General features: G+C 44.2%; 1 protein-coding gene across 1 annotated transcript; it reads left to right on the plus strand.

Annotated features, from left to right (window-relative positions):
- Window positions 1-4615: 4615 nt before the first annotated feature.
- On the plus strand, window positions 4616-12640 carry LOC112435909 (tubulin alpha-1C chain). The gene is made up of 2 exons (XM_024804956.2): window positions 4616-4671; window positions 11500-12640. The coding sequence occupies exons 1-2, from the start codon at window positions 4616-4618 to the stop codon at window positions 12203-12205; spliced, it is 762 nt and encodes a 253-aa protein (XP_024660724.2). The 3' UTR covers window positions 12206-12640.
- The last annotated feature ends 1055 nt before the right edge of the window (window positions 12641-13695 follow it).

Raw genomic sequence — 13695 nt, forward strand, 5'->3', positions numbered from 1 at the left:
TTAAATTTTACATTTATTTTCACGGTTCCCAGGCGTGATTGGCTGTACAGATGGCACTCACATTCCAATCATTGCTCCTTCAGTAAATGAAGGAGACCATGTGAACAGGAAGTCTTTCCACAGCATTAATGTACAGGTACATAAAATAAAAAATAAAATATAATAAAATAACGTGTTAAATGGGTGGAAATCCCTAGATCAATGTTTAAATTAACACTCACGCATTGACTCTGCTCAGCTATGTTTTGCCATGCATGCTCCCTTTCTTTTGCAGCTGTGGCTGTGTTACTTTTTTTCTGCAAAATTTGCATGTTATCGGCATATGCTGCCATCAGAATTTCTACCTCAAGCGCTGTAAAATACATTGACCTTCCCTCCGTCTCCATGGTGACTCGCTTAATCTGTGCTCCACTAATCAGGGCTTTATGTATCCTCGTGCGCGCGCTTAACTTGGGGTCAAAGCAACTCCGCGTTGATTGAACTACTTGTTATCAGCCTTTCTGAAACCGAATATTCCGAGTTGGACAGTTCGGGGTTACTCAACCCTGAGTATCGTTTTTCACTCTGAGTTTTCTAAACCAGCTTCCTGAAATAGGGCCCAGATGATGGAAAGATAGCCCGGGTCTGTTGATGAGTCTCCACTTAAACACTGACTTTGTTTGTGTTTCCTGGAGTCCCGTCAGTCCTGTAAACCAGCGTCCCCAACCTTTTTTGTGCCACGGACCGGTTTATGACCGACAATATTCTCAAGGACCGACCTTTAAGGTGTCGAGGATAAACACAACAAAACAAAACCAGTACCGCTGTCAAAAAAAGAAGAGTTATTCAAAACACATGGGAAAAGACCCAGGGAAACAGAGTTAACGATAAAAAAGATTTTAAAAAATAACGCTAAAACCCCTGAAGAGCATCAGTTTCACACAGTTGACTGATATACTCTGCTATACATCCTGCAATGAAATAGGAGGATTGTGTGTTTATTAAAATCATCATGGAGTCATTGACAGAAGAGCATCAACATTCAGCCTGTTAAATTAGATTCAGATATTTTTATTTCAGAAATGATTCCTAATAAAAATGGAGAATATAAAAACACAATCAAAGCTAGGGATGTCGAAAACCGGTTCTTGTTGTTCCCACTGTTTCAATTCCTTGGAATTGTTTGCCATTTTTGCAAACGATTCCCTTACCGATTCCAGTCGCCCCGAATGATGTCACCACGTTGCGGAGCGTCATTTACCTGGCAGGAAACACGGCGCGAAAGCGGCTCAAACGCTCAAAAGTTTGGTTATACTTTATGAGAACGGATGACAACAGGGCAACTTGCAGTACTTGAAAAGTAGATATTTCATTTAAGGGAGGAAACACTGCGAATATGCAAAAGCATTTGCTCACAAAACACGCGATGACCTTAAATGAATGTCGTGTTTTTAATTCCGCTCCGGACTCATAAATCTCAACCCAGCAGCAGCGGTAACGTTTGCACGTCCTCTCCCGTTAATGCGGCAGGTAAATAATCAACTAACAGTGCATATTATGTTAGCGCGATCTGTCTTATTACAAAACTTGACATTACTGTGCATTTAGGTGATCATGATGAGAGAGACAGAGTCAGTCTGGCTCAGATGCTGGCAGTTCTCGCTGCAGTCTACCGGTAGCGTCTCCTTTCAGGCCAGGATAGACGAATGTCACCGAGCAGTGACTAAGTTTGTGGTAAAAGGCTTGAACCCATTTGCCGCAGCAGATGCCCCCGATTTTCGGTAAGTGAATGTGTTTAATTGTAGGCAGGGACATTACTGGATATTCTTGTGTAATTGCCACAGAACAATTTATGTTATACTTTGTTATTGCTACATAAGAATATTTATTTTATTATTTTACATTTACAATTTTTTTTCCTGGGGACCCTGTGACACTCCATTGAAGAGCCGTAGGCTGGATCTCTTAAGATCTCACTGCTGGGTTTGTAAGGCCATGTTACTCCTAAATTTCTATCTTGTTCAAAGAGAAGATATAAAACAAAGTTCTAAGCTAATCGACCTTAGTGTTCTCCTCTTTAAAAAGAATCGATAAGAGAATCGATAAAGAATCGAATCGTTAAACAGAATCGAAAATGGAATCGGAATCGTGAAAATCTTATCAATACCCATCCCTAATCAAAGCAGTAAAGTCCATATTATGAAGTGTTTGCTGTATCAGACAATCATGTTTATTCACAACAATGAAAACAATATAGTGCAGATAAACATGGTGCTGTAATGAATCTGCTCTTAAACACAATAACAAAATACATTTTCCAAGAGAGATGATAATGATTCACATCAGAGTGAAGAACGAATACATTTACAACTGGTTTCTAACATTTCTTATAGATCGAACTGATCACTGATAGAAACAGAAGAATATTCAAAATGATACTCTGAGAGATACATGAATGAGATATAGATAAAATTAAATCACATAAAACAAAAAAGCACAAAATCACTATAACTGAAATAAAATGTGAGCAGAAATATAGAAGAATTAAGTCAAAAGATAGAAAAAGGCAAAATGTTTAAAATATATAATCACATAAGAGACTGAACCGTCCAGTCAGGTCACAGATTCATTCATCCATCCATCCATCCATCCATCCATCCATCTTCATCCGCTTTATCCGAGGCCAGGTCGCGGGAGCAGCAGCCTAAGCAGAGAGGCCCAGACCTCCCTCTCCCCAGCCACCTCCTCCAGCTTATCCGGGGGAACACCAAGGTGTTCCCAGGCCAGCCGAGAGATATAATCTCTCCAGCGTGTCCTGGGTCTGCCCCGGGGCCTCCTCCCTGTGGGACATGCCTGGAACACCTCACCCAGGAGGCGCCCAGGGGGCATCCTTGTCAGATGCCCGAACCACCTCAGCTGGCTCCTTTCGATGTGGAGCAGCAGCTGCTCTACTCTGAGCCCCTCCCGAATGGCCGAACTTCTCACAATAATATTTTTGTTTGTTTTTGTTTTGATTTCATCACTTCTATATATTATTATTATTATTATTATTATTATTATTATTATAAATGCTGATAAGCATATTAAGTGCTCTCCTCTCCTGGTTTTCTGTATCACACAGACCACAACAACACAAAGCATCACCTGCAGACCGCTGAGCAGTATCCACCTGACTCTGTAGAAGGTCGATTAAACCCCAAAGGGCTCTCTGTAGATCAGAACAAATTTTTCTCTTGACACACACTCATACTCTGACTTATAACCTGTACACATATACTCTCCTGCATCTTCCAGTGAGACATTAGAGATTATCAGGCTGTCATGGGAACAAGTGATTCTATTGTCACTGCAGAACTCATCATCGTACACAATTTTGCCTTCTGTTTGGATCAACTTAATGAACATAAAGCCCGAAGTACTTTTTTCCCAATCATCAGAGCATCTCATAGTGACTTCATCTCCCTCTGAGAAAACCTTTACTGCAGGTGGACCAAATTTAGGGCACACCAAAAGCCAGTACGAATGTATTACTTTTTCCCCTACACAGCTGTAGATACCTGAATCATTTAACATTAGTGATGGAAGTACCAGCGAGAAGTTTTGACCAAGTTCTTGATCAATAATGTCGGAACCTGCCTCCATCCACCAAACTGGGGGCTGGTCATGAATGGGGTCCATGAAGGGACACTCCAGCACAGCTGTGTCTCCCTCTGAAGCATAACGTAGCTTTGTTTGTTTGGTCAAACGTACAGAGTAAGTGCTCACACACTGCTGTTGGTTCATCAACAGGCAGATGTAAGACGTTGGTTGTGTGTTGACATGAAGAAGTGATGCGTTTGTCACCTGCAGGAAACTTTCTTGGACTTTATTCACCTTCAAAATTCTGTCTTCGAAACTACTCAGCCCGGCTTGTTGTTGCCACTCCCCGTAATGTCTGATCCGACGCACCGTCAGATTCTCACCTGCTCCTTTACATTGTACGTCTACAGTGTCTTCAGTACTTGTGATATATTCTTCCCACCTTACTGTCTTGCACACAGTCAGGCTGATGTTTCTCTCATATGTCACGCTGCCCTGAGTCCAGCACACATCTCGGTACAGTCCAGAGTCTGAGTGGGCCAGGTTGTTGAGAGTAAATGAAGGAGAACCATGAAATGTCTCAGGAAATGAGAGTCGTCCTGTCAGGTCTTCATGTACTGTGAATTTTCTGTTCCAGGGGTCAGAGATGTTCCACAGGACCAGAGTATCTTCACCAACACGTCTGGAGGTGATGCAGGAGCTGTTTTGATCTGGGAGCTTGAACTGTAAAGAGCCTCCTTCTTCTCTTATGGCGATAAATTCTTCTGCATGAATGTTGCTGATGAGAGTGAACAGCAGGGAGAAGCAGAGCTGTGCGACTGCAGCCATCCTGCTCAGAGGTCTCCTGGTGAGTGTCGTACAAGCACTGACACTGCTCGCTTCATGAGCTTCCTGTTTGTGGTTGGAGGAGGAACGCCACTTCTTTATCACATCATCAAGGAACACTTTGAAGCGTTTGGGTCGATATCACGCCGTATATCTGCTTTCACTCTTCACAGGTCAAAGTGTGGACACGGGTTATTTTATACTTCGTTGCATGGGTCCAGGGGTATCAAACATGTGGTCTGGAGCACAGAACCGGCCAGTCACAGTGTCCAATCTGAACAGTTACAAGTGAGATAATGTCAGCTTTACCACACAGCCATGAATATTTATGAAAATGTAAAAGTCCTTTCTAAACTACAGGGAGTGCAGAATTATTAGGCAAATGAGTATTTTGTCCACATCATCCTCTTCATGCATGTTGTCTTACTCCAAGCTGTATAGGCTCGAAAGCCTACTACCAATTAAGCATATTAGGTGATGTGCATCTCTGTAATGAGAAGGGGTGTGGTCTAATGACATCAACACCCTATATCAGGTGTGCATAATTATTAGGCAACGTCCTTTCCTTTGGCAAAATGGGTCAAAAGAAGGACTTGACAGGCTCAGAAAAGTCAAAAATAGTGAGATATCTTGCAGAGGGATGCAGCAGTCTCAAAACTGCAAAGCTTCTGAAGCGTGATCATCGAACAATCAAGCGTTTCATTCAAAATAGTCAACAGGGTCGCAAGAAGCGTGTGGAAAAACCAAGACGCCAAATAACTGCCCATGAACTGAGAAAAGTCAAGCGTGCAGCTGCCAAGATGCCACTTGCCACCAGTTTGGCCATATTTCAGAGCTGCAACATCACTGGAGTGCCCAAAAGCACAAGGTGTGCAATACTCAGAGACATGGCCAAGGTAAGAAAGGCTGAAAGACGACCACCACTGAACAAGACACACAAGCTGAAACGTCAAGACTGGGCCAAGAAATATCTCAAGACTGGTTTTTCTAAGGTTTTATGGACTGATGACATGAGAGTGAGTCTTGATGGGCCAGATGGATGGGCCCGTGGCTGGATTGGTAAAGGGCAGAGAGCTCCAGTCCCACTCAGATGCCAGCAAGGTGGAGGTGGAGCATGAACAGAGACTTTGCCTCCTCCTGTGTGTTATGTTTTACGGAGACGTGGCTCTGTGAGGACACCCCGGACTGCGCGCTCAAGCTGGAGGGCTTTCATCTGCTGCGCGTGGACCGGCAGGCCTCTCTCTCTGGTAAGACCAAAGGTGGAGGTGTCTGCTTCTACATTAATAGTGGCTGGTGCACAGATGTAACAGTGATTGCTCAGCACTGCTCTTCCTCTCTGGAATATCTTTTTATTCACTGCAAACCGTTTTATTCTCCGCGGGAGTTTGCTTCATTCATCCTGGCCGCTGTTTACATCCTGCCAGATGCGGATGCGCAGGCAGCTCAGTGCGCACTCGCAGAGCAGATACTGCACATGGAGCAGACATTCCCGGACTCTCTCATCATTGCTCTTGGGGACTTTAACAAAGCCAATCTGAGCCATGAGCTTCCCAAATACAAGCAGTATATTAAATGCCCGACCAGAGAGGAGAGGACATTAGACCACTGCTACAGCACGATCAGCGGGGCCTATCGCGCGGTGCCCCGCGCGTCACTCGGACTTTCTGACCACGTCATAATCCACCTGATCCCCGCGTACAGACAGAGGCTGAAGCTCTCCAAACCTGTCGTGAGGACTAAAAAACTGTGGAGCAACGAGGCTGTGGAGGAGCTTCGCACGTGTTTGGAGTCTACAGACTGGGACACAATGAAGGCTGCTTCTAACAGCTTGGACGAGTTTACGGACACTGACACCTCCTATATCCACTTCTGTGAGGACAGCATTGTGCCATCACGCACCAGGGTGAGTTATAACAATGACAAACCCTAAACTCAAAAAGCTGTGGCTGGAAAAGAGAAAGGCGTTCAGAAGCGGAGACAGGGACTGCTACAGAGAGGCCAAGTACAGGTTCACTAAAGAAGTGGACATTGCTAAACATCAGCACTCTGAGAAGATGCAGCAGCAGATCTCAGAGAATGACTCGGCCTCTGTGTGGAAAGGTTTTAGGAATATCACCAACTACAAGCCTAAAACCCCCCACTCCACTGACGACTTGCTCTTGGCCAACACCCTCAACGACTTCTACTGCCGTTTTGACGAGCCATCAGGCAGCCTTCACACCTCCAACGGCCCCAACAATAGAGACACTTTGGACACTAATTCCCCCACCTCTACCCCCTCCACAGAGCCATCACCACTTTCAAACCATCATATTCATGAAGCAGATGTGAGGAAACAGTTTAAGAACCTGAATGCTCGGAAAGCTCCCGGCCCAGACGGTGTGTCTCCTGCCACCCTCAGACACTGTGCAAACGAGCTGGCCCCAGTGTTTTCTGGCATTTTCAACTCCTCACTGCAGACATCTCATGTGCCTGCCTGCTTCAAGTCCTCTACCATAATCCCTGTCCCCAAGAAACCTAGGATCACTGGACTAAATGACTACAGACCCGTGGCTCTGACATCTGTGGTCATGAAGTCATTTGAGCGCCTGGTTCTCTCCCATCTCAAGACCCTCACGGCCCCCCTCCTGGATCACCTGCAGTTTGCATACAGAGCCAACAGGTCTGTAGATGACGCAATCAACATGGCCCTACACTTCATCCTGCAGCATCTGGACTCCCCAGGAACCTACGCCAGGATCCTGTTTGTGGACTTCACCTCTGCCTTCAACACCATCCTTCCAGACCATCTCCAAGGCAAGCTTTCCCAGATGAATGTGCCTGATCCCATCTGCCGGTGGATCACTGACTTCCTGACGGACAGGAAGCAGCATGTGAGGCTGGGAAAGAATGTCTCGGACTCCCGGACCATCAGCACCGGCTCCCCTCAGGGCTGTGTTCTTTCTCCTCTGCTCTTCTCCCTGTACACCAACTGCTGCACCTCCACCCACCAGTCTGTCAAGCTAATCAAGTTTGCAGATGACACCACCGTTATTGGACTCATCTCGGACGGGGATGAGTCTGCCTACAGGAGGGAGGTTGAATGTCTGGTGTCCTGGTGCAGCCACAACGACCTGGTGCTGAATGCCGAGAAGACAGTGGAGATTATTGTGGACTTCAGGAAGCACACAGCTCCACTCCCCCCCCATCATCCTGTCTGACACCCCCATCACCTCTGTGGACTCATTCCGCTTCCTGGGTATCACCATCACCCAGGACCTGAAGTGGGAGCCCACCATCACTTCCGTCATTAAGAAAGCCCAGCAGAGGATGTACTTCCTGAGGCAGCTGAAGAAATTCAACCTGCCAACACGGACGATGATGCAGTTCTACACTGCAATCATCGAGTCCATCCTCACCTCCTCCATCACCGTGTGGTACGCTGGAGCCACTATCAGGGACAAACAGAGAGTTGTGCGCTCTGCTGAGAAGGTGATTGGCTGCAGACTCCCATCTCTGCAGGACCAATACACCTCCAGGACACTGCGGCGTGCAGCTCGGATCACAGCTGACCCTTCTCACCCTGGACACAGTCTGTTTGACCTGCTCCCCTCAGGCAGGAGGCTCCAGTCCATTCGCACCAGAACCTCTCGCCATAAGAACAGTTTCTTCCCCTCTGCTGTTGGACACATGAACAATAACCGTATGACTGTTCCCACCACTAACACATGACCCTACGCTGTGTCACTGCATCATCCCATGTTTGGCACTGATCACCACCTGCACTCATGTATATATCATGTATATATCTTTCTACTTAGCACTTTTAATTCTTATTCTTATTTTTATATTTTTACGACAGTATGTTTGCACTGAAGCACCGCAGCAATTTCCTAATGTTGTAAACCTGCTCAACATTTGGCAATAAAACCCTTTCTGATTCTGATTCTGAGTACTGGTTTGGGCTGGTATCATCAAAGATGAGCTTGTGGGGCCTTTTCGGGTTGAGGATGGAGTCAAGCTCAACTCCCAGTCCTACTGCCAGTTTCTGGAAGACACCTTCTTCAAGCAGTGGTACAGGAAGAAGTCTGCATCCTTCAAGAAAAACATGATTTTCATGCAGGACAATGCTCCATCACACGCGTCCAAGTACTCCACAGCGTGGCTGGCAAGAAAGGGTATAAAAGAAGAAAAACTAATGACATGGCCTCCTTGTTCATCTGATCATCGAGAACCTGTGGTCCATCATCAAATGTGAGATTTACAAGGAGGGAAAACAGTACACCTCTCTGAACAGTGTCTGGGAGGCTGTGGTTGCTGCTGCACGCAATGTTGATGGTGAACAGATCAAAACACTGACAGAATCCATGGATGGCAGGCTTTTGAGTGTCCTTGCAAAGAAAGGTGGCTATATTGGTCGCTGATTTGTTTTTGTTTTGTTTTTGAATGTCAGAAATGTATATTTGTGAATGTGGAGATGTTATATTGGTGTCACTGGTAAAAATAAATAATTGAAATGGGTATATATTTGTTTTTTGTTGAGTTGCCTAATAATTCTGCACAGTAATAGTCACCTGCACACACAGATATCCCCCTAAAATAGCTAAAACTAAAAACAATCTAAAAACTACTTCCAAAAACATTCAGCTTTGATATTAATGAGTTTTTTGGGTTCATTGAGAACATGGTTGTTGTTCAATAATAAAATTATTCCTCAAAAATACAACTTGCCTAATAATTCTGCACTCCCTGTATTTAAAACTTTTTGAATAGTTTTTTAGTTTCAAAAACAACTAAAAAATGTTGTTTCCTATGTGATCCTTCATAAAACATCACATATTTTCCAACATAATTCAGGGTTTGGTTTGGTCTAAGTAAGCAGAGAAGTCCAGGCATCGCCTTGTAATCAGAAGGTTGCCGATTCGAGCCCCGGCTTGGACAGTCTCGGTCGTTGTGTCCTTGGGCGAGACACTTCACCCGTTGCCTACTGGTGGTGGTCAGAGGGCCCGGTGGCGCCAGTGTCCGGCAGCCTCGCCTCTGTCAGTGCGCCCCAGGGTGGCTGTGGCTACAATGTAGCTGCCATCACCAGTGTGTGAATGGGTGGATGACTGGATATGTTAAGCGCTTTGGGGTCCTTAGGGACTAGTAAAGCGCTATATAAATACAGGCCATTTACCATATAATCTGTAATAAAAATAGTGAACAGATTTCTGATATAATATAATATCACATCAGGAAATTTTCTAAATAGCGACAATTCACTTAATTTCAACATTTTCCCTTTTCTTTATAGCTCAAGAAGATCATATCTTTATAACTCTTGTTGAACTGTTTTATGTTTGGATATTGCTTCAATTCCATATTCAAACTGTTCCACAGCTTCACTCCATGCACAGAAACACAAAAGCTTTTTCCTGTTGTACGTACCTGCCCTGTTTTGAAGTTACAAAAACCCCTTAAATTATAACTTATTCCTTTAAAAAAAAAACATACTCTGAATATAATCTGGCAGTTCCTCATTTTTTATGCTTTGAATAGAATTTGTGCTGTTTGGAATTTCACTATATCAGCAAATTTCAATATTTCAGACTGCAAAAATAGTGAGTTTGTATGTTCCCTATAACCTGCATTGTGGATGATTCGAACTGCTTTTTTGTTGAAGAGTAAAAAGTGAAAGTAATGTGGTTTAATAGTTGTTGCCCCAGACCTCTGCACAAAAGCTTAAGTATGGTGAAACCAGTGAACAGTAGAGAATATGAATTGATGTCCCGTGTGATACCTGCTTTGCCTTGTTTAGTATTGCAATGCTTCGTGATACTTTGGAATGAATATATCTTACGTGAGCACTCCAGTTTTTCATCTATTATTACCCCCAGAAATTTATTTTCACTGACTCTTTCAATATCAACACCATCCATCCATCTTCATCCGCTTTATCCGAGGCCGGGTCGCGGGGGCAGCAGCCTAAGCAGAAAGGCCCAGACCTCCCTCTCCCCAGCCACCTCCTCCAGCTTATCCGGGGGAATACCAAAGCGTTCCCAGGCCAGCCGAGAGATATAATCTCTCCAGTGTGTCCTGGGTCTGCCTGCTGGGCATTCCCAGTTATGTAAAAATAGAAAACAATGATCCACGCTGCAGTTTCACACCTTGCATTTCCATCCACTGGGACAAATTGGACCCTTTGCCATCCTACTTATGGGGGATTTTAATATTATTTAAATAAACTGCCAAACGTTTTTTGAATTTGCCCTAAAATAAAGTCATTAAAAAAATTTCCACTTGGAGTTAAAGTGGACATTAAACACCACGTGTATAAAGATTAATTTGCACCATGAAGCCCTGCTGTCACAAACTTGCATAGATGTAACATTGTCTGTGAAGTTAGATTTAAGAGAGAAGTCCTTGAAGTTTTTACAACAGAACGTGACGTCATCAGGTTGGTGGGTTGGCTGCAGCTCATAGACTTACATTATATTAGAAAACCAGTGAACCTCAGTGGAAAACAAGATTAAAACTAACAAGTCTAAGGGGGGTCACTTTGGTGCTCCCCCTGGCTACAGCAAAGAGTTTCATGTTAAGAAACCAAAGATGTGCTGTCCACTTTCACTCTGTGTCTCCTAAACAGTCAGTGTTTCCTCGTTGTTTGGCTAGCTGTGAAACGGGAAAATCCACCTGTTGGCTGTAATGTTCATGCAGGTGGCAGCAGGGAAAGTGGATATTTGTTATTCAACATGCGTCTGAGCTTATATTGACACCATAGGAGGTAAACTCTGTCGTGGAAGTAGGTTTCCATCTAAGTTAATGTCAGCTGTGACAGTTCTAACAGTTGTGCTGCTTGTTGTAGATCAGAAATAAATATAAACAGCTTATATTAAGTTGTGCCCAGTAGCTCAGCAGATACTCTAAAGCTCATGATGTAATGAGGAAAAGAAAACAGGCTGATATCCAGATTGACGTTTTGGAAACTGATTTTGCTTCTGCAGCATCCTGTGTGCAATCCTGTTAGAATATGTCTGATCAGGGCGATGGTTGGATCCTGTTAAATACCCCAATTCTTTGATCTTTGGGCTGAAAGAAGAACAACACTTGGTGTTTAATGCTCAATCAACAATCTCTTTAGACCATACAACCCTTTAGGCATAAACGTCCGGATGGGAGATTTGCACAGGAGGTGGAGTTTTCCATCTACCCAGCTCCCCAAGTGTCCACTGCTGTGGTTGAGCCATACAACTCCATCCTGACCACCCACACCACCCTAGAGCACTCTGACTGTGCCTTCATGGTAGATAACGAGGAAATCTATGACATCTGCCGTAGGAACCTCGATATCGAGCGTCCTTCCTACACCAACCTGAACAGGTTGATCAGCCAGATTGTGTCCTTCATCACTACTTCGCTCCGCTTTGATGGCGCCCTCAATGTTGATCTGACAGAGTTCCAGACCAACTTGGTGCCCTACCCTCGTATCCATTTCCCCCTGGCCACCTACGCCCCCGTCATCTCTGCAGAGAAAGCTTATCACGAGCAGTTAACTGTACCAGAAATCACAAACGCTTGCTTCGAGCCAGCCAATCAGATGGTGAAATGTGACCCTCGCCACGGCAAGTACATGGCCTGCTGCCTTTTGTACCGTGGCGATGTGGTGCCCAAAGATGTCAACGCTGCCATTGCTACCATCAAAACCAAGCGCACCATCCAGTTCGTGGACTGGTGCCCCACCGGTTTCAAGGTCGGCATCAACTACCAGCCACCCACTGTGGTTCCTGGTGGAGACCTGGCCAAGGTCCAGAGGGCTGTGTGTATGCTGAGCAACACCACCGCCATCGCTGAGGCCTGGGCATGACTTGACCACAAGTTTGACTTGATGTACGCCAAGCGTGCATTTGTTCACTGGTATGTGGGTGAGGGAATGGAGGAGGGTGAGTTTTCTGAGGCTAGAGAGGACATGGCAGCTCTAGAGAAGGATTATGAAGAGGTTGGAGTTGACTCTGTTGATTGGGAGGGAGATGAGGAAGGTGAGGAGTAGGTTTATTGCAATGAAATCATCAAAGTTATGCGAGTTCGCTCAGAAGCACTGTTACGTTGTTATACCAAATCTTGTTACACATTCCTGTGTATATTTTTCAACTTTAAATAAATGTGTTTGAAAATGTGTTTTAATGCTATGTGAGAGTGTAACATGGAGACATGACCACTTTGTTTTGTAGTTCTGTTCTTTCAGTATCAGCACTTTCTTTTATTAAGGTGCTTCTTAATAAAGAGTACATGAGCTGTTTAATCACTGGTATGCTTAATTTTAACCCTCCAAAATCTAGAAAAGAAAGTTAACCGCTAGGTTAATTCTGAATAAAGTAAAATAACGTAAATAAATTACAAATATAATAATTTAACATTATAATAACTAAAAGCGACATTTTTAGTGAATCTATATCTTTCTTAACCCCCCTAGTTCACAAAGCCTTAAAGTTTACTCTTCGGGCGCCCCTCATCCCCCGTTTTTTTCCGCCAAAATTATCCACACCCACTGCCGCGCTGAGCATTCTGGGATATGTTGGGCCACAAAGTCTACACCGCCACATCCTTAAAATTCAGGGAAATGAAGGACGCATTTGAGGGCCGGATTTCGAGCAGCCTTCGAAGTGGGACAGCCTTCGTCGCGTCGCTGTGACGTAATCGGCCTTAAAATGCGGCCTTTAAGGCTGCAGACCCTGAATTAGGATACAGCCATAGCCTAACATATGAAACAGGAAAAGACGGCCGTGTAATCCCTTTATTTCCCTTGAGAGAGAAATGGATCTGAAACCACAGAAATCAGAGTGTTTGCAGAGTGCAGACACACAGATAATGAAGACATGCTGCTCGGAAATGTTAGATACAGATAAAAATGGTGTGTGTGTGTGTGTGTGTGTGTGTGTGTGTGTGTGTGTGTGTACTGAGCCAAGATTGCAAAACACTTTACAGTTATTTATTTGTAAAAAATGTTTGGAATCGTATGATTTTTGTTCCACTTCTCACATGTTTACCACTTTGTGTTGGTCTTTCACGTGGAATTCCAATAAAATTGATTCATGTTTGCGGCTGTAATGTGACAAAATGTGGAAAAGTTTAAGGGGGCCAAACACTTTTGCAAGCCACTGTAAAGAACTTGGAAAGAAAAACTTCTGGCATCCAGATGTTTTTCTTCTCCATAAAGGTGTATTTAAAAAAAAGCACAGCAAATTATAATATTACAGCAGATGTGTGACCTTAAAGGTTTCTGGCTGAAAAAAGGTCACTGATCAAACTGATTCTTGCTCACAAAAAACATTTTAATCAGATTCTCTGCAGGAAAAT

This window comes from Maylandia zebra, linkage group LG14, assembly GCF_041146795.1.
Source record: "Maylandia zebra isolate NMK-2024a linkage group LG14, Mzebra_GT3a, whole genome shotgun sequence".
NCBI lineage: Eukaryota > Metazoa > Chordata > Actinopteri > Cichliformes > Cichlidae > Maylandia > Maylandia zebra.

Bases quoted from the DNA above. Each gene is read 5' to 3' on its own strand.
- LOC112435909 (XM_024804956.2), top strand. From the start codon at position 4,616: ATGTGGTCTGGAGCACAGAACCGGCCAGTCACAGTGTCCAATCTGAAC. The intron at 4,672-11,499 runs GTGAGATAATGT...ACAACCCTTTAG, and splicing joins TCCAATCTGAACAGTTACAA to GCATAAACGTCCGGATGGGA.